A 26320-nucleotide genomic window follows, 5' to 3' on the forward strand; every position below is an offset into this window, starting at 1 on the left:
GAGCCTGTCTCTGGGCTTGATCCCAGGACCCTGAGACTGTGACCTGAGCTGAAGGCAGACACTTAACCAACTGAGCCACCCACGTGCCAGGAGGCTCTTCAGTCTAACTCTTCTGGGCCACAGAACGAGCTGTGGACGCCCTCCACTGGCTGCGGGGTGGCTGGGAGTAACTCACCCTCTTCCTTACAAACATGGGCTCAGGTCATTCTGGGGCTCTCCTTATCGTGCCCATTTTTGCAGAGGAGCATAGCTTCAGGAGGCTGGGGGGAACTGAGGGTGGGGGGGCACCCGGTGGAGGTGTGGAGCCAGGGCAGCATGGCCCCCACCCACCTGCTCACCCCTGCCACCCACAGTGGGAACCGGCTTGCCAGACCCCACAGCCTTCAGCACGAGCGCACTCCGCCCCCGGTTCTGGGACCACCAGCCGCCCCGGCTCGATCCGGAGGAAGCTGCAGCCCTTGGGTGAGCCTCTGGGGAGTGGGCAAGTGTGTGTGGTGGGGTGGGGAGAGGTGAACCTCCCTCCAGGTAGCACTGGACTGCCCTGACTGGACTGAATGGACTTTTTGTTTGCAAGTTTATAGAACTCCTGCAGAACCTGTTTTACAACCTTTTCTGGCCCTGGGAAGGAGTCAGGGCAGGAAGCATTAGGCCCATTTTACAGATGGGACATGAAAGGCCCCTTGGGTGCGGGCATGTAAGGAGAAACCCAGCCCTTGGGGCTCCAAGCTCAAAGCCCAGAACAGAGTTCTGAGGCTGTGCTCAAGCCTACTTCTTTCAGGGCAGGCCGGGCACCCCTGCCTTGGGCCTGGCTCCTGGAGGGCGGGGGGCGGGGGAGGTGGGTGGTGGCAGGGCCCACCCAGGTCTCAGGTAAGGAGTGAGCCCACCCCAGGCCTGGAATCCAGAGCCCCAGCCCCCTGCATGGCCCCTCTCACAGAGGGACCTGGCAAGGCCTGGGTCTAAGGAGGCAGGAGCCTCAGGGTCCTGGGGAGTACCGGCCCCAGGCAAGCCCACCAGTGAGACACCTGTTGCTTTGATTTCAGCCTGACGGCTGGGGCTGCAGAGTCTCCAGGTGAGTGTGGGGCCAGCGGCCCGGGCCTGCCCACCCGCCTGCCTGGCCACCTTGGGGTGCAGGGCTGTGCCGGGGAGAGGGCTGCTCAGGGCTGGGCCTGTCCCGCTGCTGGCTGCTGTCTGTGTGCTTCTGCCTGGCTCCCTTGTGTCCACATACGCCCAGGCTAATGACCCTCTCCCCCCATTCTGCAGGGAAGTCCAGGCCGGTGCCTGTGTGATGGACGTGTTCCCCCTGCCAGCCCCGGGGACTGGGACCTGCGGCCTGGCCGGCCTGCTCCTGCTGTAGCACCGGGAGCCCGGGGTGGAGGCCGGAGTGGAGGTAGCCCTTCTGTCTCGCATCCACTCAGAGAGGAGAAAACATGTTCAGAAGGAAATGGTGTCTCTTAGCACGTGGCTGTGGGTGCAAAAGGCATGGGCTGGAAGGGCAGGGGTGGCCCACTCCGCCTGGCAGGCCCGGGCCCTCGGGGAGCTCTTGTCAGGAGGGCAGGAGTAGGTGGGAGGGTGGGCCTCTTGCCTGGCCTGGTCGGGCTGTCCTGCGCCTGCCAGGCCCTGCTCTAAGGGGTGGGTGGAGGAGCCCCTGGAAAGCAAAGGGCCCGTGGGATCTGGGCAGTTGGTGGGCACCCGGGGGCAGCCCCGGCCCCACTCCCCTCCGAGGCGGGCCCCTGTGCTGGATTGTATATAGTGTTCCTAGGTGTACATAGGAGCGTGGCCCTCCCTGCTGAGGGCTGGGCTGTATTTATGGCTGGCGGGAGGCCAGGGGCAAGGGATCCTGCTGCTCCCCTCCTCTGCCTGTTATCAGGCTCTCTCCTTGCTCACTGGCCTCTTGACATTTTCTTCCCCCTCTGAAATTCTATTTAAGAACTTTTGGAAGCTTAGCCATTTTTACTTATTAAAATAAAAACCTTTTTGCACAAGTTTAGTCTGCCGGAGTTGGTCTCATGAGCCCCTGGTCAGACCCCAGGGATGAGCCCTTGCCTTGGGCTCCCCCTCTGCTGGCTGATCCCCCACATCCCTGGCCCCCCTTATCAGACTCACCCACCCTGCAACACTCTCTCCTAGAAGCTGGGAAACTCTGGCCTGAGAGCCAAAGCCAGCAGGGCTGGGCTAGCCCAGCTTCCCTACCTGCTCTAGGCCCTGGCCTTGCCCTTTAGGTGAACTGGCTGTAGGTGAGTACCACCCTCTCTCTGGTGCTACAAGACCCCCAACTGCAACCTCAGTGCCCCCACCCCCGCCCGGACCGCCATGAGGATTGTGCTGGCTTGCACCTGGTCGTGGCCTTGGCGGGGAATGTGCACAGGGGCTCAGTGGGGCCCTCTCTCCAACTGCGGCAAATCTAGCAGCTGCTGCCACAGGAACGGAAGGGATCAGCACTGGGCAATCCTGTGGGGGAGGGAAAGGTGGTCAGAGCCCTTGTTGGAGGAGAGGGCCACAGTCCTTCCAGCCCAGTCCCTCAAGGCCTCCTGGTGGTGGGCTGTGGGTCCTGGCACCCCAAGGACAGCTGGGAGTGTGGCTGAGACAGAGGGGATGGGCTGGCAGGGCCCGTCCCTCACCTGTCTCCCTTAGCTAGGAAAGGAGTCGCCTCCTCCCCCACTCCTCCCCTGCCCCCCACCCTCCCCAGGTACACTGAACTTGCCCCTTCCAGCAGGCCTGGCACTCTGCTGCCCCCTGCTGGCCACACTGCCTCAGGCCTGGAGGGGAGTCCTCTGTCTCGGAAGGGCCCAAGTGGGCAGTCTTGGGCTAGGCAGAGCCGCAGGGCCGGAGAATGCACCTCCAGGCAAAGAAACTGGGGAATAGTTACAAATTTAATAAAATTCGCCTTATAAATTACAGCAGCAGCCCCAGGGTGCTCTTTGCTGCCCCAGAAGCAGGAGTTGGCCAAGCAGGGCAGCCACTGCCAGGGAGAAGTTGTCTGAGAGCTCAGGGCTGTGCAGGTGGCCAGTGGGCTGGAGCCACCACCTCCAGGATGGCCACAGGGCTGCAGAGGGGGCCGGGCAGAGGCTCACGGGCCCAGGAGTGCACAGGGAATGGGAACAAGGGCTGAGGCCAGGCCCAAAAGCTCCTCAGTCCAAACTGGCCATAAGTAAGTGCAGCTCCCGGAAGGCACTGCCATGGCGGCCACTCAAACCCGACTTGCTCTTGACGAGGCCACTGATGCTCTTCAACTGCTTGTAGCACAGCCGGCACTTGTGGAGCCTGTGGGCAGAGAGGTCGAGCGCCAAGTGCTAGGGCCTTGCCTGCCACACCACTCCCACCCTCCTCTGGGAGGCAGGCCAAAGGCCTGGATGCAGGAGCCACCTGGCCACAGAAGAGCCCCAGCTCTGGACCCCCCATCCCATGTTCCAAGCTACTGGCGCAGGCATGACTTCCACTCAAGGCTGGGGCCATCAACAAGCAGGCTGGGCCCCCAGGCCTCTGTACCCCGACAGTGGCATGCTGCTTGGCCCCTCACCTCTCCTCCCGGCTGATGTCCACACCCACAGAGGGGGGCGCCGCCAGGATGTCCGTGATCAGGGGCAGAAACCGCTGCAGGATCAGTTTCAGGGACGTGCAGCCAGTCTGCACGTAGCTTCACAGATGGAGGGATGGAGCCACAGAAGGAAAAAAGAGAGAAGGTACAAATACAGAGAAGTAGGCAGAGGGCCAGGGGCAACACAGGCTCGTTTTCACCATGGCCTCTCCGACTTGGTGGGGACCGCGGTGCCACGCACACATGTGGGCGTGGACCCTGGGGGTCCTTCCCACTGTCCCTGACGAGCCTTCTGCCCCTCCCCATCGTGAGAGGCTGGTATGGTTTCCCCACACGTACCTCTCATACTTGCTTTGCAGAAGCTTCTCGATCTGCGGCAAGACTGTGGTGCACAGGTCCAGCTTCCACAGGGAGCTGGGGAGAGGGCCAGGGACGGACCGTTAGCAGCCGGCTCCAGCTCCTGGGCCAGCCCCGCCCCACGACAACTACTCACGCTTTCTGGTTGACAATGTTCAGGAGGTCCACTACCACTGACAGGTCATTGATGGCCACAGCCGAGTCCACCGACGTCTGTGCAAACAGACAGTGCCTGTCAGAGGGGACGGGGAGGGCACGGGCCCTGCCCGGGCACAGCCTGAGGGGCTTTGTTGGGGGCTTCTTACAAGCCTGCAGCTCAGGTGAGGAGTGTGAGACCAGGCGCGTCAAGAGACGCTCAATAACTGGCAGCTCATGACAACGACGATGACAGAAACAGACACGAAAGCTGCCGTGTAGGGACAGGGGCCACCCAGCCCCACGGCCTGCCCTGGCCAGCTTTCTCCTGGGGTCAGCCCAAACCCTGGGGGAGAAGAGCTTGCCTTGATATCGCCTGTGGTCCACACGGCCCGCACGGTGTCCAGGTTCTTGTGGCGGCTGGTGAGTACCACGCACATAGTGTCATGGCCTTTGCGGATCTGCGACATGGCGTCCTCGTCGACCAGCTCGGCCTGCTGGGGGATCTTCACGGCCTGTTCAGGACAGGTGCTGGTGGTCAAGTTCCATCCTTGCCCCCCGGGCCTCCACCCTGCCCTCAGGCTGGACCCCCACTCACAGGCAGGAAGTCAGAGGCCTTCAGCCCGATGGGCTCATTCCGGGTGGCAGGGATGATGGCGGGCTCAGCCTTGGGCGCAGGCGTGGGAGTGACAGCTGGGGGCCGGGGCGGGACCTCGAGCTGATGGGGTCCGGAGCTCAGTGGGGAGCCAGCCCGAGGCTGCCCCCTCTGCCCACCCTGGCATGGAGGGCCCCAACCTGAGTTCAGGACTGTGGCCCTGCTCCCAGCCCCGCACCATGCCCTCTCCACCCAGACGTACATTTGGCACCGGGAACTGCGAGTCCATGGTCGGGCTGGGTTTGGCCACCTCCTTGGCTGAGACCATGTCTGGAGGCAAAAGGGAAAGATCTCTGGGTTAGGCCAGGCCCAAAGGGACTAGTGGGAAGAAGGCAGGGCTTGTGGTGGGCTTCTGGGGAGCACCCACATCACTGGGAGGGATGGAGCAGTCGGTGGGGCAACCGAGGAAGGAGATTGCAGCAGATGTGTATGTGGGGGGTGGGGGTACTCCTAGGGAAGCGTGAGCGTGGAGGCTGGATCTGGCCATTTTCCACCCAATCACCAGGCAGAAGGGCGTCAAGCACGGTGTGTGGATGGGACCTGGGGAGCTCCAGGGAGAGGCCACCCTGTCACCTCACTGGAAATCGAGTGTGTGCTGGCTGCGGGGGGTGGGGAGGGGCAGTGCTGCAGTGAGTGGATGGTGAGAGGGATGCACAGAAAACCCCACCAGGAGGGAGAATGATAAGATGGCCCCTTGAAGAGAAAGCTGGGTGGAAGGGAGGGACAGTCTACAGGACAAGGGTGCCTCCTATCCTGACTTCTTCGGTCCAAAAGCAGATCGTTTTTACCCAGTAGCAAAACCCAAACCCCAGCCAGGGCCTGGCCTCCTGCTCCCAGACCCCAGGGCCTGCCATCCTCCCACCCCTTCCCACCAGCACCCCCTCCCTGCTCCCCCGTCTCCTGCAGGCCTTCCATGGCCCTCTCTCACCCTGCCCGCCTCTGCCTCCGCCGCACTGTCCCTTCCACAAAGCTGTGTGGCTGTCTGCCATCTCCCTGCTCACTAGGGGGAGAGCTCCTGAGGGAGGCACCTGCCTGCCTTGCTCAGGCTCCATCACCAGGGCCTAGTGTGGGTCCCAGAGCACAGTAGGTGCGTTTGGGTGAGCACAGAGAAAAGATCTAGTGGGAGAGAGGCTGGAGATGGCACCATGGCAGGAAGGCCTGGGGAGCTGGTGACCCTGGGACGCCAGGCTCTGCCCCTTTACTCACCATCCTCTGGGGGTGCCGGAAAGGGCTCACTTCTTCGGGGTGGTGTCCGGCCTACAGAGGCAAAGGGGGCTGGGGACTCACGTTGGCCGAGGCTGACATGGCACACCAGGGGTGGGCGTGTGAGTATGGGTGTAAGGTGGTCCCAGGTGCATACACAGCTGCAGACCCATGACCCCGTTCCCGCTCCCGGAAACCCTCAGGCCTGTCCCCTCCCATCTACTTGTCCGCGTGGGGCCTTCTCTCACTCAGGGTGCGCCACAGCACTGAGCAGCTGCCAGGCCTCGAGGACCTGGGACCAGAGCCTGGGGGCCAAGAGGTGAGCCGGAACTCCAGCCAAGGAAGCAGAGCGCCATTGTCCCCACTAAGCACCGTCTGCCTCCATGCCCAGATGGGAATGCCGGGCTGGTCTGGGGGCGGGGGCAAGCCTCACTGATGCTGTTCTTGGGCTGGAAGATCTCGTTGTACTCCTCAGCGTTCTGGATTTCGGCCCGAGACTCACGCTCGTCCCGGTCATCCTCGCTGCTGGGGCTGCGACGCTCACTCTCCGAATTCTGCTTCACCCTGTGGGGTGGGGACAGGGCCACAGGAGGCCGGCGCAGTGAGCTGGGCTGGGCCCCCCACAGCCTTCCCAGTGCCGGCCCGCCTCCGGAGCCCTCTGGGGCCCTGAGCACCCCACCTCTGAGGCTTGCTGCAGGCTGTGCCAGGCCGCTCATAGATGCGCCGAAGAGGGGCACTGGGGTGGGCTGGCTGTTGCGCCAGGGGCCGGCTGTCCTGCACGGGGTCCTGGGCCACCGTGCCTGTCCTGGTGACCCGCGTCAAGTCCACCACATAAGAGGAGACGTTGCTCTGGGAGAAGGCCACACCTATCTGCAGGAAGCGGCAGAGCTGGGGCACACACAGGCAGGACCCCAGCAGGGCTTGGGGGGTACACGGGGGCTGGAGGGGGAGGGACAGGCAGCAGCGCTCTCACCAGCTGGTCGTTGCAGACAGCCAGGTCGGCCACCTTGCCCCAGCTGACCAGGACCACATCAAAGCAGCGCTCAGGCTCCCAGCCGTAGACGCGCAGCGAGTCTTGGCAGCCGCTGTACAGGCAGCAGCCGTCGGGGTTGAACAGGACACTCCTGGGGGAGGGGAGAGTGGACCATGGGTCCCAAGCAATCCAGGGAGGCTGCAGGGAGCCCCAAACAGGGGGAGCAGGAGCAGGGATGGGAAAGGCCCACCCAAACCGCACACCCACTGCCTGGGAGGAAGACCCACCACTCAGCTGCTGGCGCACCTGACAGGCCCTGGCTCTCCTTCGATGCAGCTCACCACCTGGAACTTCTCCAGATCCCAGAACCGGATGGTCCTGCAAAGGCAGTCAAACTGTGCTGGGAAGCCAGCGTCCCCGTGCTGGCCTCCATGCAGGCTCATGGCCCAGGAGGCCTATTTCTCTGCAAACTCCTGTCCCCTGGGTGGTGGCCACTAAGAACACCACCCAGGGCCAGGGGCTGACCCCGCATGGCAGGAGGAGAGACTTGGCCGATGCGAGGGGAGCATGGGCTTTGGACCTGGACATGCCATGACAGCCCAGGACACTGGGGCTGGGGACCAGAGCTCGGCAAGAGATGGGACCAGGGCCCCAGCCCAGCTTGGCCGGAAGTCAGGTCAGTCTACATAGCATCACTGGGCAGAGAACACCTCAGGACAGAGGGACACTGGGACAGACATTCGCACACAGAGAACAGACATGTGAGAAATGGCAGTCATGGACGACAGGCCTTGTTCTTCCTCACCTGTCCGAGCTGCCAGAAGCCAGCAGGTACTCGTTGGGGTGAAACTCCACCACGTTGACAGGCCCTGTGTGGCCAGGGAACTCGGACATCATCTTGCCAGCAGTCAGATCCCAGAGCTAGAGCAGGGCAGGCTGGAGGTCGACCAGGCCCGGGATCTCGGCTGCCTGCTGTCCCCTGGCTGCGGCTCCCCTTCCCCAACCCCCACCCCGATCTACAAGCTGCCTTTCCCTGTGAGATGTGCGAGCCTGATCAGGAGGGAGGTGTAGACCCGGCCGGAGAGCATTCAGCAGACCCCAGTCCCCAGTCCCAGGCCAGGCTAGGTGCTACCTTCACTGTGTGGTCATCCGCGGCCGATGCCAGCCACTTCCCGTCAGGGCTGAACCGGAGGCACCTCACGGCCTGGGTGTGTCCCTGAGAGGACAGAGCACTGAACTCACCCGAGGAGCCGGGCCCAATGGGCTGCCCTTCTTTCCACCCCGTTCCTCCCTGCCCTTGACCAGTAGGCAAATTGGAGCCAGATGGCCGTGTGCCAGAGATGTCCTGGAGGGACACCTCCCCACACAGTCAGGATTCCCAGTGCTGCGGGAAATCCGGAGCATCCCGGTCAGTTTGGGAAACCACGTATCTTACACCTGTTTTGGGGGAGTCAGGTGTTTTCTCTTATTTTCAAGGGCGTAAATACCTCCAAAATTATGTATTCAACTCAGTGCTTCCAAAACACATAGGACTAGGAATCCTTTTCACCTCATGACACCTGCCTACGGAACCAGGGTATGGAGCGCAGTTTGGTAAACACGGCGCTGGGAGGATTTGTGGAAAGCGGGGGATCCAGGTGGAACCCCCACAGCGCTCCTGCTCTGCTCGAGATTCTGGCTTCTCCCTTGGACTCTTGTTTCTCACGTTCTCCCCCAGGTTGGACGGTGATCCCTTCCAGCCCCTGCCAGGGTCTGGGCACTACCCCAGCCTCCACGCCTGCATGGGGCTCACTGACCGACAAAGGGCGCCTTCCTTACCCTGTACCGGAAAACACAGCCTTTCCTCCGGATGTCCCAGAGCTGCGGGCAGAAGGGCGGCAGAGTCAGGACAGGTCACGACCAAGGTGGGCTCGGGTGGCAGCGGCCTTGCCCAGGTCAGAGGGTAGGAGCCCAGGTCAGAGGGTGGTGTGCGGCCATGAGCAGAGAGGGGCTCCAGGCACTCCAGTCATCACACCCCAAAATGACAGCAATCTGTCATTGTGAAAGCTGGGCATTCTGAGCAGGAATGTCTGGCAAACGTTTCCAAGTCCCCCTCCCTCGGAGGCTGTGGGCACCACCAGAGAGGGAAGAGGCCCTCCCACAGCACCAAAAGGCCCGCTCCTCACGTCGGATGCATGTGTCTCAGCGCAGACAGGGTCTCACCTTGATGTTCGTGTCCTGGGAGCCCGAGGCTACGAACTCGCCGTACGGGTGAAAGTCCAGGCTGCAGATGTTGGCTTTGTGGCCCATAAGCGTGCGAAGAACTGCCGAGGAAGAGAGCAGAGACAGGGGTGTGAGGGGCAAGCCAGGCACCCGGCAGAGGACGACTGTGGTGGTCGCAGGTGCGTGCTTCCACGATAACTGCACAGAGAACCAGAACAGCAGTGATTTTCAAAACAGGGAGATACATCAACCGGAGTCCTATCATCACAGCACCCGACCTTCCTGTTTTTGTCCCGAGAGATGACAGCCATTTCTGTCCTGACCCAAGCCCCCGTAGCCTGTGCCCCTGGGCTCGTCCCAGTGTGCTCCTATAAGGCCACTGCCCTGGAGGCAGCAGAGCTGGAAAACCACTGCACTCGGTTCATGGATAGACAGACAGCTTATGTTCCACTGGGCATTTCACCACAGTCGAGACAGAAGAGGCAGGCAGGTGAGCCCATGCTGGCAGAGAAGCTGCTTGGTTGAAAAGAGAAATCCAGGAAGGCTTTTTGGAGGAGGCAGTATTCAAAGAGGATATCAGTGAGTGGAGGGTGAGGAAGGATATTAGGCAGAGGGAAATGGTGGGCAAAGGCCCCAAGAAAGGCAATGTGGAAGGCATCCCCGGAGTGGCTGTGGTGCTCACACCAGCCCCCTGTACAAGGGATCTTGAGGGTAGCTGTGAGGACAAGAGGAGGTGCTGTGTGAACCAAGAGAACACACAGAGGATGTGACTGGGGCCAGTTACCTCCTGCTACCCCGGGAAACCTCAGCTTCCACTGCAGCTCCGTGGCCGAGCCCGGCCCGGCCCGCGAGCAAACCTTGGGTCTCTGTCCCCGAGTATTCCCCGGTGACACACTCACATTTGCCTCTTCTCTCCGGCCTCAAGTGTCTGGCTTTTTGAAAGATTCATAATTCTGATGTCTGAAGAAAACAGATCACCCCATAAGTGGAGGGGCCAAGGGCTGTGGGAATCCGGCCATCCTTAGGTTTGAGCCAAGGTAGAACAGCTGTGTCGTGAGGCGACGCGCTCCCGCTGGAGAAGGGTCCAAGCAGACTCCGAATGCAGTGCTTGAGAGTCAAGAGAGGCGCGCTCCAGGCACGGAGGGATTCAAACTCTACTGCCCAAGATTGTCTCCATCCCTCGAGGTCCAAGTTCAGGGCTCTGGAGCCAGCCAGAAATGGCAGCAGTTCTGCGCTGCTCCTCGCTTGCCAGGTGACCCTGGGCCATCCCTTCCCCTCCCTGAGGCTCACAATGGGTCACAATCAGAGTTAGGAGAACGGGAAGTAAGGGGCTTAGCATGGGCGTGCACACAGTAAGTGCTCAGTGAATACCAGCTAGAGTTAGTCTCCCTGGCCCTCCTTTCTGAAGGAGAGCCCTGTCCCCCAAAGCAGACCTTCTCTTCTCCTCTGGCCTCAGAGCACCTGTCTTGGTCCTCAGTCTTCAGGCACCAGCGAGGACCACTACTCAGTACCACAGTCATTTTGGCACCTCCCTCGTCCCCAGGATAGCTGCTGAGCATACCTGGGGTGCTGAGGACAGCCCGAGTGACTTCGGCACTCCCCTCAACCCCTGCAAACAGCACCAGGAGATGGGTGAGGGCCTGAGGCTCCGAGGGGGGAGCTGCCTCCCTCAGGCCGGTCAGCAGGGCACAGAGCCAGAAATTAAAGCAGGCGTGGGAGTCCTGAGAAGCAGGCTTTACCACGTGACCCTTTGCCAGAGTCAAGGGAGCCCCTCTGTCTAGGGCTCCTAAGACAGAGGCAGGCACACCCAAGGGCAGGAAAAAAGTGAGCTGCTCTGGGGGTTCCCTGCCTCAAGAACACTTGCATCCCTCTGCCCGCAGCCCCCCACATCCACCCATCCTACCGGGGGCCACCCCGCAGCAGGCCCAGCCCGCTGCCGGCAGGGACTGAGCCACCTTTATTTACATCCCTCACAGAGGGTGACACGGTGTCGGCCATGTCTGTCAAGTAGCTAATTCAACCACACCAAAACCTCAGCTGCTCCTCCCCACACTCTGGGGCAGTCATACACCACCGGGGGCTCGCGCACTGCTCTACTGGCCAAGCCCAGGGCCCGGAGGAGGCGGACGCATGCTGGCTCCTGCTCCAGTCCGTGCCCACCTCCCAGCCCACTGGCTTTGCATCCCACAAGGAGGCTTCCCAAATCCTGCCCTGCCCCAAGAGGATGCGCGGGTTCCACCCCATGTAGGCCAGATTCACGAAACACACGCCACCTTCCTGTGGGATGACCGGGCTGGCCCACCCCGCCCTCTGGCTGCGCCGTGGAAAGCAGGCAGGACCGCATTCTTCCGGCGTGACTTCTGCCCTTGCTCTTGTCCCAGGAAGGCCCTTGGAAGGCCTCCTACCGCAGGACTGTCGCAGGACCAGGAGCCGCAGGCTGGAGGGGCGCCCTGGATCCGTCCGCCCTCTGTGGGAGCTCTAGGCCCTCCCAGCTGGTCGCTGTTCGACCTCCGCCCAAATGCTCCAGCGATGGGCGGCTTTTCAGCGCAACCCACGTGATGATCGCCGGCCTCCTTAGGAGCCTCTCTGCACCTGGGCGCCAAGCTGCCCCTTGTTTTCACTCAGGCTGTGGTGGGTGGGAGTGGAGGTTGGCCTGTGGTCTGAGCTCTTCCTGCCATGGCTGCTGAGGGCAAGTTTCCATTCCATCACTGAACCCCTCGAACAGCAGCATGAAGAGCACTGGATGGGAGTCTTGACGCCAGAATTTCAGTCCCCGCTTCCACCACCCTGGCCACGGGGTCTTTATCAGGTTCAGGGGTCCTCCTTGGGCCCCAGTTTGCCCATGTGTCAAATAAGAGGGACCTGCCAACACGGCTCTGCATCAGAACCATCTGGAAGCTTAGTGCAAGCCAGATTTGGGGCTTCCGCCACTACTGAATCAGGTTCCCTGGGCGTGGGGTCTGGGCCAAGTGCTGGAAACGAGCTCCTTGGAGAGTAACCAACCCTGAGACTCTAGGGCCCAGGAATTCCACAGGTGTTCGGTTTTCATTCTTTGCCCGCCTCAAGGAACTCCTCATGTTTGTTTCCCTTCTGTGCGAAGTAGTCACGGCTGAGGGACAGGGGTGCCCTTGGCTTCAGCTTTTGTCCCTTGCTCCTCGGTGAACGGTGAACGGCTGGTGCTATCCGCTGAGACTGAGATCCAGGCAGAGATGTCCCAGGAAGCAAACCGCCTTGTGCCTGAGCCTCTCTGCCCTCTCAGCCTGGGCCTGGCCAGCTGGGGCTTGCTCCCCCCCATCCCCTTCAAGTCCAGCAACGCTCCGGCTCCGCGTGGGGCCAGGCAGCGGGAGCGCATGCTGAGATGCTAAGCATGTGGCCCCGGTTGGTGATCTCACGGGCTCTGTCTTGCACACGCACCCATCCCCGGGCAGGCAAACCTCACCCAGCAGGCCTGGGGCAACATCTCCCTTGAGGACCATCTTTGCAACAAGAGCACCGTCCTGGAGCGGAGGCCCCGGCCACTGGGCATGCACGCTGGCGGCGGCCATCATGGTAGAGCACATACACCAGGAGAGGCCAGAGAGAACCCAAGTCTCAACCAGGCAAGGGGGCCATCTTCTGGAAAAAGCAGCCCCCACAAAACCCACACCACGGCTCCCTCTCCCGTCCTTCAGGCAGCAGCGGGCCTCTGGCCTGGCACGCCGGGAGGTCCAGGCTGGACGCTGGCTAAAAGCAGCGAGCAAGCAGGTTTTACTTGGACCTCCCAGGCTGCTCTGCATAGTGTTCTGAAAAAAAATGTTGAATTAGCGGTCAACATTTAGAAAAGGGGATGGGGGGATTTCCACTTAAATGTCCAAATCCCCAGCTTCTCTTGAAAAATCTGTACAGCTGGCAACACTGGGCCCACTGGCATGTGGCCGCACCCACGGACACTGAGATTCCCCCCGCGTTTGGCAAGGCGTGACTCCCCACGTGGTCCGGAACCAAAGGCGTGAGCTGACACACTGAAAGAACCGAGCTAGGATCTAGCATGGGACCAAGGGTCATCACTACAAAACCCCAGGATGCTGGGACAAACAGCCTATGAGCTTGCAGAGAGACAGGAGAAGTAGGTCGCACGTGAGGGACCCAAGAGGAGACAGCGCAGACCTCCCAATGGCCACCAAACAGGAACCTAACATGCGATGCAGCTGCACCTTCAAACTTCTGAGGGAAAACAATCTCCAATCTAGACTTCTACGGACTCTAAAATAAATAAAATAAATAAAAAAGGATGAGGATAGAATAAAATCATTTTCAGCCACAGACGGTCTCGAAAACTGTGCCTGTCATGCACCCCTTCTCAGTAAGCTATGAAAGAGCCTGTTCCAGCAGAGAGAGGCAGAAAACCGAGAAAGATGGTAACGCAGACTCTGGCGCAGCAGCGAGATGGGAGACCTCCCCGAAGACAAGGTGGCCCCAAGATGGTGGCCGGGCTGCAGGCCCGGTGCTCCCCCGACACTGGGACCTGGGGGACAGAGGCTCTGAGAAGAGACACCTCAATTATGAGATGGCTTCAAGGGTACCTCAAGGAGGAGGCTTACTCTTCAGGCAGAAAATCTGGGGACAAATTAGTTACAGATGTAGGACACATACAGATGGAAAACACAGCCATTAACTCCAGAAGAACCACAATCCGCTGTCACAGCTCTGCGGGCCTGGTCCGATAAATGCAGAGTATTTACATGGTGAAATCAGGAGAACAACGCTGGCAGTGACAAGGGAGGGCCAGCGGCTCTAAGAGAACTAACTTCTTTTTTGTTTAAGATTTTATTTTTTAAGTAATCTCTACACCCAATGTGGGGCTCAAACTCACAACCCTGAGATCAAGAGTCCCAGGCTCCCCGACTGAGCCAGCCAGGCGCCCCTAGGAGAGTTAACTTCCTGTCTTGCCCAGGAGGAAGGCAGCCAGAGACAGGAGTTCCATAATACCATGTTGCTTCGGGAAGGGGAGGTAGCAAGACACCAGATCAAAGGACAGAAGGTTGAGGCGTCTGGAGAGTGGGAAGGAGTGGGGTGAAGCTTCTCATTTCCATCATGCTTATTTGTAAAATGCCTGGCACTTAACTTTTTAAACTATGTATAACTTCTCTAAAGATGAAAAGCAAGTATAAACAAAGCTCAAGGAGACAAGAGGATCGGGCTACCCTGGGCCCCATCCCTGCAGGCAGGCTCAGAGGCAGCCACTACCAAGTCAGGACACCCCAGTTCTCCCCACAGGCACCCCTTGGGGTCTCCCCACAGGCACCCTTGTTTACATCTCCTGTGTGGCCCCTGGTGGCACCTGACATTTTTCCAGGTTCTGAATCTACACACCCACCCGCCCACACACCCACAGTGATCCGTCTGGACCTTTCTGGCTGCCTCCTGAGTGTCAGCGCTCACGGACAGCAACAGCATGTTGCTGCTGCTAAGCTCAAGGGGGTGGAGTGGTCAGGGTCTCCCAGAGGGAAGCACCCAGTGTAGTCAGGACAGGCTTCCTGGAGGAAGCAGCTCAAGAGCAGAGCCTGAGATAACACGGCCACCAGAGTGCATGTGGGAAGGTGAGTACAGATGCCTACTTTTGGCAGCTTCTAGGTCCCAAACGCGGATGGAGCCTGACTGGGAGCCAGCCACGATGAGCTCCTCCGGGGTGTTGAGGCGGACGCTCTCCACTGGGGACGTGTGACCCGTCAGGCTCTGTGGAGAGAGGGTAGCAGCTTCAGTGCCGTGCGTGGAGAAAGCCCAAGCTGCTGGCCCACATTCTGGCTCCCTGCAAAGGGCAGCAGCAAGAAGGGGCTCAAGCAGGGAGGCTGTGTTCCATGGAACCGCATCTAGGCTTTCCTGCACGCGGGGTGGCCAGCTGCTTCTTCTGGTTTTAGCTTCCAGGGCTAAAACTGGGCCAGACCTCCGTCATGCTCCAACCCCATCCCATGGCCCACTGTGCCCCTGATGTGGGCATCATTTGCCAAAATGGCCCTGGGCCCCTTGTAAGTGGGGAGCAGCTGACCCTCCAGCCCTAGTCCAAACCACTGCCCACCCAGGCTCTGCTTCTGTCTCCCCTCTGCTTGGACGAGCCCCTCAGTGGGGGAAACCCTGACAGAACCGAGGCCTGGCTTGTCAATGGCACACATCTCTCCCCTCTGAAATGCCTAGATCTCCAGAGGCTGCCCCTGATGGAGGACCTTGCCATATTCCTAGGCAAGGGATTGTGGAACCCAGAGAGAGCCTTTGGGGACTTTACTGGAAAAAACTGTCCCCCAACTCAGGGCAGGCCAGAGTTGGAGCAGGGCTGAGCCAGGCCCTGGTCCAGCCTGAGAGGAATAGGAGATGCTGGCATTTCCAACTTTCTGGAAAAAAGGCCTAAATCTGAAGTCCATGGCATCTGTCATTCCCTGCCCAGCACTGGTTACCGCAAAGCACAGCAGTAACTCCACTGTTTGCTAAAACAACGTTAGGGAGATGGGGGTGAGGGTAATGGGGAAATTGCTCCCCAGCAGAACTGCCCAAAGGCCAGATGGTCACAAGCAGCTTGTGTGACTCCTGGCCATCTCCAGCAGGAGTATAAATGGGTATAAACTCCATGGGGGGGGGGAGCAACTGGGCAAAATGTGTCTGCATTTAGAAATGCACAACCTCTCCACTGCCCCTGGGAGCCTACCCCCGCACACACTCAACCACACAGCAAACAAAACAGACCCAAGGTCACTGGCCACAGTGAATCTTTTTCACAAAACACCAGAAGCCATATAAATGCCCACCAGCAGACACTGTCAGCTAAGCAGTGGTCCCCCTGGAGACAGAATACTATCTGGCTATAGAGATGAACGAGGCGACCATCTGAATACGATAAAGACTAATCTCCGTGACACAAAACAAAACAAAAGTGGAGGGGGAAGGGAAGAGACATACATATTTGCTCGCAGACATAGAAAATAATTCTGAAAGACACAGGGTGACCCCAGACCGTGGTTGTCCTGGGAGGGTTATGGGGGTCAGGGGAGAAAAGAAGACTTCTCACTTCGTACCCCACGTCCCTTGGACACTGAGCGGTAAGAACTCACGCGTGCTCAGAACACACAGGGACCGGCAGAGGGACCCCAAGCAGGGGGCCCAGGATGTCTGAATCTGAGGGTGAGCAGGAAGTTGCCAGGTCTGCAACCCCTCAGCGGGGCAGGCACGGGGTGAGCCCTGCAGGCTGACCCCCGAGGAAGAAGCGGGACAAGGGCATGGGGTCACTTCAGGCCTGTTTTGGCCAGTGTTTGTTCGCTTATTTTCCATCTGTGTTACTTTGGCATTTTGGGGGGTGGGACTCATTGGAACCCTGAAAACGAAGTGAAACAAAACAAAGTGATTTCAGTTCGGTTCTTCACCAAAGCCCTGGTTCAGCCCAGCTCTCAGCCCTGGCCTGCATCTCACAGAAATACTGAGGCGATTAAGTTTCTACTAAAAATATAAATAACAACTTCCCATCCCTTTTTATCATTAGGTGGCCAAGATCAAAAGAATGTTAATAACCTGTGCTTGCAAGGTCACGGAGGGGGACAGGGCTGGCTGGAGAGAATGTAAATTGATTTCTGGAGGGCGATTTGGCAATCTGTTTTGAAAGCTTTTTATAAAAAGTGCACACCCTCAGATAATGTGGCCTTCACAGATCTGCTCAAAGGCTGAGCGAGAGGACTGTTCGCCTCCTCGGCTGAGCAGAGCCAAAGCAGAGCCAAAGCGCTGCAGAGGACTTTTGTGCTGGGAATAGGGCGAGGTTAAGCTAATTCTGGCTCCTGCCGAGGATGTTACACCCCGAAGCCACCACAAACACTGCTGTGGAAGGGTATTTGTTGACACCGGAAAATGCTCACAAACAATAAAGATTGTTTCCTTCAAAACCCAGGCTACAGGAGTAAATAAGACAGTGTTCCAAAAATATGCCATTCTACAGACATGTGGTACACATGGGTACGTGTTTGCATGTGTGTATGTACGTGTACATGCATGTGCATATACACATATGGACCTACGCCAGCACCTAGAAGGACACCGTAGCAGTCTCTGGATGATGGAAATGGAATTCATTTATGTATTTTTTCCTCCTTTATGTTTTCCTGTTTTGGAAGACAGGTCTTGGCAAGGAATTGGTTGTGCAACCGGGGCAAGAGCTAGTAAAGAACCAGCTCGCTAAGCAGCTTCAGCCAGGTGCCCTCACATCCTCCTTGTGGAAGCAGACAGGGGATGGTTCAAAGTAATGTCCAAGTGCAGCTGACAGGTAGGCGGGTAGGTTGGTGGGCAAGCGTCTATCTCGGGCCCATGGGCTTATTTTAGCTTATTTTAGCTTTACTCACACAGGCGCAGCAGAACTCTGTCCACCACCAAGTGACTTCCCCATTCCTCAGGGCTGGCCATGGTCCCAGACATCTTGGGGGCACTGATGCAGTGCTGTGTCCCCCTAGCCTCCCGCTGGGGTGCCCTGGGCCCGACAGAGCCTGCAGAGCTGCCTGCCCCTGACCCCACCCCACTTCCCTCCCCGGGCCTTGGCCCTGTCCCGCACCAGCCAGTGAGTCTCACCATGATGCAGTTGGGTTTGTTGATGGACCACAGGTTGACACGGCAGTCATCCCCACCAGTAGCCAGCAGTCGCCCAGAGGCCTTGCCCAGCACCAGCGAGGACACATTACTGGCGTGGGCGACAATCTCCTCTACACAAGGAAAGACAGGAGGAGAACGCAGTCAGAGGGCTAGTCACGGCCACAGGGAGCAGGGCTGGGCCCTGCCCGGTGAGGCCCTTGGTCCTGGCACTCGAAGCCCAGGTGGAAGGGTCTGCCCGCCTCGGCTCCCCTCTGGTGCCAGACACCCCGGCAGGACCCAGAGGCCTGGCGGCGAGGGCAGGCCTGCACCCCAGGCAGGAACGGCTCCTTCCCCGCTTTGGGTATTCCCTGTCCCACCCCCATGCCGCAAGGTGTGCTCTTTTCTCTGCACGCCGACTGGTCATATTCTCATGCTTACTCTGCTCAACTTAAAACATGGACTTGCCTTCCGTATTTAGCTCTGTCTATATAAAGACAATTAAGCAATAAAATCCATAAAGTTACAGGATTGATACGTTCATTATACTTCTTCTAGAATACAAAATGAAAAACAAAAAATAATTATTAAAATGAAAAATACTGACCCACATAACCCCCTAAGCATCTCTCTGCTGCGGCTTGCTATACACGTAAACCCACTTTGGGGAACATGCTTTGGGAACCATTTGGGTCAACTCTAGACAAGCTGCCTCCAAGTGAGCCCACCTAGGGCTTCAGCCTGCAGCTTTAGAACAGTGGACCAGGTTCTGGTCTGAGCGTGGCTACTGTAGGCTGTGTGGCCTTAGACCAGTCACTCACCCTCTCTGAGGCTGGGTTCCTCGTCAGGTAAATGGGGATCATAGCAGTGCCTGCTTCACCAAGTTGCTGAGGAGCCACCGAGAACACACTGTAAGCCGTGCTCGGCAGTTGTTAGTAAGGCTAAGGCACAGACGGTGGGCGACGGGGACCCCAGCAGGCACAGGAGGGTGGGCTGCATGGGAGGCAGGAGGCAGCTGACTGAGAGGCCTGGGTGGGAGGGGTGGGAGTGAGGACTGACCAGACAGAGTGGGCGGGATGGCCATGGTGGGCAGCCTGAGGGCCCCTGGCCCGGGCCGCTGGGGAAGCAGCAGGGGCGGCAGACATGGGCCACGGAGGGTCTCATTAGGGCTCCAAAGAGAACCAACATAGCCTGGAACATGAGCAAGGAACCAAGAGGCAGCCCAGACCACCAAGCCAGGCCCTCAGCGAGTTCCTCCTGGAATGAGGAGAAAAGACAGGTCTCCCCACTCCAGCAAAGGGACAATCCCGCTGACACCCTGAGGCAACTGGGAGGCTGGCTTGGGTGACGCTGAGGGAAAGGGCTTGCTTCGTTCCACAGGCAGCCTCCAGCTCCAGCCTCCACCCAGCCTGGGGGTCTCTGTGGCACAGGCCTCAGACCACGGGGCGACTGGGAAACGGGGCCCAGAGAGACTGTTTGTCAGGCAGCATGTCTCAGAGGGTCTGTCAAGCCTGCCCGGGGCGCCAGACCCCAGGCTCGATCTCACGGATCCCACCTCAGGGCCTGGCCTGGCCAGAGCCAGGGACAGGCAGCACCCAGCCCTAGCAGAGGCGAGAGTCTCCGGCAGGCCCCAACGTCAGCGGAGGGCTCAGGGACCCCATCACTGGACCCAAGGGAGCTGAGCCCCTTCCTAGTTCTCATCCCAACTATGGAGCCTTCTGTCCTCTGGACACTTAGGGACAGATGCCTGAGGTGCTCTGGGGCTTGGGCCATAGCCTCTTATCTGCTGGGCCCCACTGACTAGCCAACTCAGAAAGAGGACAAACCACCTTCTCCCTCAGCACTCTGTTCCCAAGCCTTGGGCCCTTTCCCCTTATCTGAAAATACTCCCTGTGTGCACTGTCCCCGACTTGTGAGCTACCTATAAGGTCTGGGTGTCTACCCTGGCTCTCACCTTTCCCAGGGAAACTTCCAGCTGGGCCGCACCTTCCCAGGCCTTCCTGGGCACACTGCTACTGCTCTGTAGGCCTCAGGACTACTGCCCCTGGAGACAGCCCTTAACTCATAATACACATGTGTCCTGGGTATCTGCTTTAGGCCCAGCACTGGGGAGCCAGTGGGGAAGGACAGTAAGAAGGCCCCTATGCTCATGTTACAGCCTGATCGGATGGGTCCTGGCACAGGGCATCCAGCTGAAGACCTACAGACATAGGGGTGAGAAGGATTTGAAGGTGGGGCCCTTCTAGAAGGCTCAGATCACTCCCCTTTAAGCAGCCTGCCTAAGGTCTCCAGCCTGACTGAAGCCCCTGGAAGGGCCAGGGACCTCGAAGAGAGGTAGGTATGTGATGGACACCAGGCCTAGAAGCTTCTGATCCTTGCTGGACTCTATAGGCATAGGGAGCCAGGGGTCACTTGGCTTTGGGCTCTTCAGAGAGCTTATAATCATGGAGATGGCTATGCACATGAACTTGTCATCAGAGCCCAACATGCCTGATCTTATTACCTCTTGTTTGAACACTTCGATGGCTTGACTTTGCCTTTAAGATAAAGCGAAGGCCTCAGAAGGGCTGGGGTCCTGTGGACATATATCCCTGAAGACCCCAACAGCTTCATTTGGCACATTCTCTCCACTGTGGTGTGGCATCCCATGGGTGCCTTCGAGCCCTTCCAACATGCTAAACTTCCTGCCCCAGGGCCTTTGTATGTCTCTTTAGGCAGCCCACAGCACTCCTCTACCCCTCTAGTTAATTGATTGAAAGCACATGCTCCAGTTTGGAATCAGAAAAGGAGAAGTGGAGGGGTGTGGTTACCTGATTTCTGCCTCTTGCTTTCCCCAGGCTCTAGGCCCCATTACACGGAGACCTCATCCGCTTTGCAACCCCCACCCCCAGCCAACTATCTCCCCACTGCCTGGTTCTATACTCAGGAAAGACCAGCTACTGAAGGAATACGTAACCCCAATAAACACAAAGCCACTCTCTGCAAAGTACACCCTCCTTGGGAGCCTATGACAGGGTTCTCTCAGAGCCCTACCGCTAAGAAACAACTTGAAACTACCCAAAGCTCTCATTTTACCTGTGAGCACACTGAGGTCCAGCACTGGGCTTTGCCCAGGTTCTAACAGTTAAAGAGTGGGGGAGCCTTGCCCAGCTTCTGAAAAAAGCTGGGGACAGCTCATAGCAGAAGGTGACCAGTATGGCCACAGGTTATCACAGGTGGAGTAAGGCAGTTCCCAAAATATGATCTGGGGGACCTTAGGATCTTCAAGATCTTCAAGGATCAAGATCCTTTCTGGGGGTCCAAGAGAACAAACCTATTTTCATAATAACACCAAGATGGCATCTGACTATTTACACACTTGTTTGCTCACAAGCATACGGGGGTGGGGTGGTTTCAGGAAGATACAAGACATATGATGGCCCCATCACAAGTGGCACATTTGACTGTATACTCTTGTGTCTTAAGATGCCTGAGTATTAATTTCTAACATGTAAATAGTGATGATTCCCATGAACAAAAACTCCTTGGGGTCCTCAACAATTTTTCAAAGTATAAAGAGGTCCTACAATCAGAAAGTTTAGAGCTGCTCGATCAGAAAGTTCAGAGCTGCTCGTGGAGAATAATGTGAGGGTGGGCGGTGCTGGAGCTTAGTGACATTCCAGAGCACTGCCAGCATCTCTGGGCCTACTCTCTCACTACTGCCCCCCCAGCAGCTCCAAGATGCCCAAGATCTCACGGAGGAAGCCTGGCCCACGAGAGGTCTGCAAATGCTAGGAATACCTCTCAGCGTCTCTCCCCCAGTCCCGCCCGTCAGCCTAAATGCACCAAGTGCTTCTCTTGTGTTCACCACCCCGCCTGGGTCTCACAGCAGCTCTATGATGCAGGTGTGATTAGCTCACTGTACAGATAGGAAATGAAGCCTCAGAAAGGTTAAGTCACCTGCCCAGTGTCACCCTGCTAAGAAGTGCCAAAGTCATGATTTGCATCCTGGTCTGTCTCCAAGGCTAGTCTCCCTCTGTGCCAAGAACAGGAGATAAATCCGAGGGTTCAGGCCACATGGAAACAAGCAGCTAATGGAATAAATGGGGTGAGAAAGAAAAAAAAAAAAGAAAGTCACTCACGTAACTTCCAGGCCGTCTTGGTGACCACAGGGGTGGCCATCCTTCAGTTGGCTGGCACCTGAAGCTCCACCCACTAGATGGACTGTACTTTGTTCACGGGGTGGGGGTGGATCCCCCCCCAGATCCACCAATCAAGTTGGCAGGGAGTTTCCACACATCCAGGCAGAGGGAATGCCTCGTCTCTCAGTCCCGGACTGCCTCGTGGTTTTAGATCATTCACAGCAGCCACAGCAACAGCCTGTGTGTGCCCGTCAGGATCGCAGCTAATGGAAGGTCAGGCTCGAGCCATGTCAGTTCAACACTGGGCTGGAACACAAACAGAAGGCGATGGCTTATCAGAAAACATCTAGTGAGACTTCGGGGCATGCTGGGCTTGCAGAACCACAGCGCAGCTCCCCGGGTCACCAAGGCTACTGCATGGACAGACACCCACCAGAGCCACCAGAGCCACCAGAGCCAGGAGCTGAACTGTATTTGAGAATCTGGACGGGCACCTCAGGCAGGGTGACTTGGAACACAGGGAAAGAAAGGTCCTCCCAGAGGCCAGGATGATGGGATGGCAGGAGCCTCTGTTCCAGGAGGCTGGCTGCCCAGAGAGCAGCAGCAGCCGCAGTGGGGCGGGGAAGACCACATGTCTGCAGTTCACATAGATCTCTGGGAGTCACTGTTTCCTCTGACGCTATGGGAAGGGGGGTGGAGCCAGAGGCAAAGCTTTGGGACCCAGGAGAAGCACTCCAGAGGCAGCAGGCATTTAAGTCATCTCTGGGGAGAATGTCAAAGAGGGCCCTGAGGGTCCAATCCCTGCCTTGGCATCAAGGGAACTACTCCTGGTCCCCTCAGTTCCCAAGGACAGTACTGGGAACTAGGTCTCCAGTCTGGGCATGAGTCGGTATGCCTCCCCAACTCTAAAAGGCCACCTCATGAAGCTTCTAGCCCCTTTCTCCAAGCCTCTTTCCCATGAACGCTCTCCTCTCTGCCCCCTCTCTCTTAGATTCCCCAGCTCTGCCTCTCTAGTCCTTCGTTCATTCCCCTTCTCCTGGTCGCTTGTGTCCCCCAATCCTGCACATCCTGTCTCCTGAGCTCCTTAACCTGACCCCTGCCTCGCCAGACCCCCTCTATTTCCTTCCCCTTCTGCGATCAGTATCCCCCATTCATTCACTCTCCTGCTTCCAATGTCCCTATTCATCACTCAGCCTCCTGCAGACCCCCGGCTCCGCTTCCGGCCTCCCCGGTTTTTTCCTCCGGCCCCCACGCCCGTCCCGCCCGTCTCGCCTGTCCTGAGGCTGGGGCTAGTCCCTCGACCTCGCCTGATCCTCCCACTCCTCTCAGCTCGAGGGGCATGGGCTCCAACTTCCCCCCGCCCGCAGCCCTCTCGCCACAGCCCAGCTCGGCCCCGCCTGGCTTGGCCCAATACTAGGCCCAGAGTCCCCCTCGCCTCCTCGCCCCCTCGCCCACTCCACCTGCAGCTGAGGCTCCCGAGGCCAAGGCTCCGCTCCAGGCGCGACCCCCACTTGCCTCCATCCCCCGCCCTGATTGGCCGCTGCTTGACAACCGACCCTCACAACAAAACCTCCGGCTCAGAGCTCCGCCCTCCTCACCTACCGCACCAATCAACCGCCGCGAGCGCTCCCCCTCCCGCCAGGTTTGACCAATCGAAGCAGGCGCTTCTGCCGCTCTTCCTAAGTACCCGCCCCCTCTTCCTGAATTGGGCTAATCACGAGGAAAGAGAATTCAAGATCCTCCCCTTAGCTTCTAATGAGCCAATAAGGGCTGCCATTTCCTTGGTCCCGCCTCCGCCTCGATCTTTCCCTTTACTCTCCTTTTCCTTCCTCTCCCTCTTAGTTCGCCAGACGACCCTCCAATGCCGTCTGCGCCAATCGCTTTAGCAACTGTCCCAACTTAACCAATAAGCGCTCGTCTTATTGGAAAACCAATTCTCAGCTAACCAATGGGAATGGAGGGTTAGGAGGCGCGTGAAGCCGCGGACCTTCCATCTTGGAGAGGGGCAAGGGGAGACCGGGTTTTTTCCCTTCTGCCACAGTTCTTACTTCTTCCCTTTAGCCGGGAGCGGTTCTTCAGTGGTCTCAGGACTTTGCCCCTCTTCTTTGGCTCGGACCGGAGACCTACAGGGAGACGGAGCCTGATCCCGGGTCCGAGCCGGGAGCGGCTCGGCTGCGGCGTCCGTGACTGGATGAGTGGGCGGCTGCCTTAAAGGGACCACCAACTAGAAATCCGAGGAAGTCTGGCTTTATTGGGCTCGTGGGTAGGGTGGGCTTAGGGGAAGGGCCATAACCGGCCCAGAGCCTAGGCCCCATGCATGGCCGGGCCGCCCTGGAGCCGCTTGGGAGAAACTGGACCCCACAGGAGGTGCCCAGGGCCTGGTGCCTAAAGACCCCGAAACTCCCCGTTGTCCGCCGGCCGCTCCCTGCAGCTCCGACAGAGGCCTCCGACAAACCCAAGACAGGAATTCCGATTCCCATTTACGGAGAAGGAAACTGAGACCTAGATTAAGGCGTTGGCAATGGGCCACACCACCAAAAAGAATGGTGTCCGACTTGAACCCTTGTTGTTAAAGCAAGTCTGTGGGTTTCTCCACGGAATGGCACCCACTGCCTGACAGAGGCGGGGGGTCCACCTCTCACGATGTACTTTTGGGGAGTGGGTCAAGAGACGAATGTGGGCACTATCAGCAGAGGGCTAGATCAGCAGACTAAAATCCGATCAAAACTGTCCACTCCCTATTTCCCCCAACTTTGTATTCTGAAAAGCTCCGTAGAGAAAACTTGAAAGAAGTCTACGATGATGTATAATAGTTTGAGTGGAATCGACCTGAGTGGATAATCCAACACTTGCTAAGGTTTTCCATATTTGCTTTGAACATCGAGGTGTTTCCTTGGAGCTATTTCAAAGTTGTCAGCCTCAAGACATTTTACCCCTGAATGATATGAAATACTGAGCACATACCTCGTAAAAATAAGGCCCTTATCCTACCTAACCATTGTATCAGCACACTGAAGAAAACAGAATCCTCTAATGGGCGGTCCAGATTTCCCCAATCAGACCCAAAAGCTTAAAGTTTTTTTTTTTTTCTCCTAACTAGGAAACAAACAAGATTCACCACACGTGGTTCTTTTAAACTCATTATGTTTCAGTTTTTTTTTTTTTTTTCATTTCATTGATCTTTTGAATAGATTGATTGGGCCTTTCCCTTGCAGACTGCCCTATATTATCATTTTTGTCTCACTGTTTCCTGCTTGGGTCGTTTACCCTGTCTCTCCCTCTGAATGTTTGGCTAAAGGGAAGTTAAAGCTTGATTAGGTTCATGATCAGCATTTGGAAACCTATCATACTGAAGTGTAATACACCTCCCCAAGGGCATGTACTTTGTAAAAGTGAGTTTTCACAAAATGAACATACTCAGGTCTGGACGAACATTCCTAGCATCCCAGAAGCCTCCGCGGTGCTCCCTTACACCCTAAGAGCCACAACTATTCTGATGCCAATGACTAATTTATTAAATTGCCTGGGTATTTTTCTATACAAATGGAATCATGCAGCATGTTCTTTTTGGTGTCTGGATTCTTTTGATACTGTGTATGAGGAATCCAGTGTGTTATTCCATGTGGCTATAGTTCACATTTCGTACCTACTACTGATATTTTAGGCTAGGTCGTTATTTCAGGGAGCTTTCCTGTGCACTGTAGACATCTGTAGGGTGTTAAGCAGCTTTCCCGGCCTCTCTACACGCAAATGCCAGGGCCACTCTCAGACCAGTTGTGACGACCAAAAATGTCTCGAGACCACATTTATGTCTCCAGTCTACTCTTAATGGGCATCTGGGGGGTTTACAGCTTGGTACTAATACTACGGCTGCCATGAACATTCTAGTACCTAACTCTTAGAGGATGTATATGTGCATCTTGGTTGAGTTCTTTGTTCTTGTTCATTGGGTGGAGGGTTGAGTAGATGGATGGGGGAGAGTGGAGGGAGGGGTGGATGGAGCAGAACCCAGGAGCCAAACTACTGAGCCAAAGGTTAGTGTTAACTAGATACAGCCAGTTTTCCAAAGCTGTTGGACAGGTTGAGCCACCGGGAAAACTGCTTGAGAGTTCCAGTTACTTCTCATCCTTCCCAGTCTTACTCATTATATACATACTGGTGGGTGTGTGGTGGCATTTCATATCCCTGATGACTAATGAATTTGACATTGTCATGTGTTTATTGGCCATTTTTTAAGCTAACGTTGGGTGCTTTCTACGTGCCACTTCCGCTCCTCTCTGCTTTTCAAGTCTTCTGTGAGACAAAAATAGTGTCATCCCATTTCACAGATGGCTAAATAGTGGCTGGTAAGAACTGGAGCTGGGATGCTGTTCTTTGCAGTCTGGTGTGGAGTCCCTGCATTCTGGAGCGGAGCCCCTTGGCCTTGCCACTTACACTGTGTCAGCTGGGCCACCGCAGCTGCAAACAACTAACCAGCTGTTTGCAGGTGGCTGTGGGACCATCTGCAGAGGTGCCTCGAAGACTCAATGCTCCAATGGAGAGAAGGAGAGAGAGCAATTGAGGAAGGG

The 26320-nt window shown here is 57.4% G+C and overlaps 2 protein-coding genes across 12 annotated transcripts in view; one reads left to right on the forward strand and one right to left on the reverse strand.

Moving 5' to 3' along the window:
- The window catches only part of KIFC3 (kinesin family member C3), a 37783-nt gene extending 35801 nt beyond the window's left edge, over window positions 1-1982 (forward strand). For 4 of the 7 annotated variants that reach the window (XM_082712107.1, XM_082712109.1, XM_082712111.1 and 1 more), the window contains 2 exons: window positions 354-462; window positions 1261-1982. In XM_082712107.1, the coding sequence (XP_082568233.1) occupies window positions 354-462; window positions 1261-1286 (135 nt within the window). In that variant the 3' untranslated portion in view covers window positions 1287-1982. Of the gene's footprint in view, window positions 1-353; window positions 463-1040; window positions 1070-1260 lie in introns of all 7 variants that reach the window. The other 3 variants (XM_082712108.1, XM_082712110.1, XM_082712113.1) reach the window with 1 other exon arrangement.
- An 870-nt stretch (window positions 1983-2852) lies between these two features.
- KATNB1 (katanin regulatory subunit B1) lies at window positions 2853-23355 on the reverse strand. 5 transcript variants are annotated; one of them, XM_082712117.1, is made up of 20 exons: window positions 23268-23355; window positions 21753-22058; window positions 17635-17765; window positions 14658-14775; window positions 9061-9161; window positions 8677-8718; window positions 7991-8074; window positions 7664-7779; window positions 7165-7236; window positions 6859-7009; window positions 6565-6755; window positions 6319-6449; window positions 5889-5939; window positions 4885-4952; window positions 4626-4745; window positions 4393-4542; window positions 4029-4105; window positions 3875-3949; window positions 3518-3634; window positions 2853-3261 (listed from the first exon to the last, which is right to left on the reverse strand). In XM_082712117.1, the coding sequence occupies exons 2-20, from the start codon at window positions 21790-21792 to the stop codon at window positions 3129-3131; spliced, it is 1968 nt and encodes a 655-aa protein (XP_082568243.1). In that variant the 5' UTR covers window positions 21793-22058; window positions 23268-23355; the 3' UTR covers window positions 2853-3128. The 5 variants fall into 5 exon arrangements, with proteins under 5 accessions (XP_082568243.1, XP_082568242.1, XP_082568240.1 ...); XM_082712116.1 differs by having other exon boundaries at window positions 23213-23355; XM_082712114.1 differs by having other exon boundaries at window positions 4626-4802; window positions 23213-23343.
- Window positions 23356-26320: the final 2965 nt, after the last annotated feature.

Source organism: Mustela nivalis (genome assembly GCF_964662115.1).
Source record: "Mustela nivalis genome assembly, chromosome: 18".
Taxonomy (NCBI): Eukaryota; Metazoa; Chordata; class Mammalia; order Carnivora; family Mustelidae; genus Mustela; species Mustela nivalis.

Coding starts and splice junctions, on each gene's coding strand:
- KATNB1 (XM_082712114.1), bottom strand. CDS start 21,792: ATGGCCACCCCTGTGGTCACCAAGACGGCCTGGAAGTTAC. Junction 4,803..4,884: donor CGCAGTTCCCGGTGCCAAAT/GTACGTCTGGGT, acceptor CCTCCATGCCAG/GGTGGGCAGAGGGGGCAGCC. Junction 3,950..4,028: donor AACATTGTCAACCAGAAAGC/GTGAGTAGTTGT, acceptor CCCTCTCCCCAG/CTCCCTGTGGAAGCTGGACC.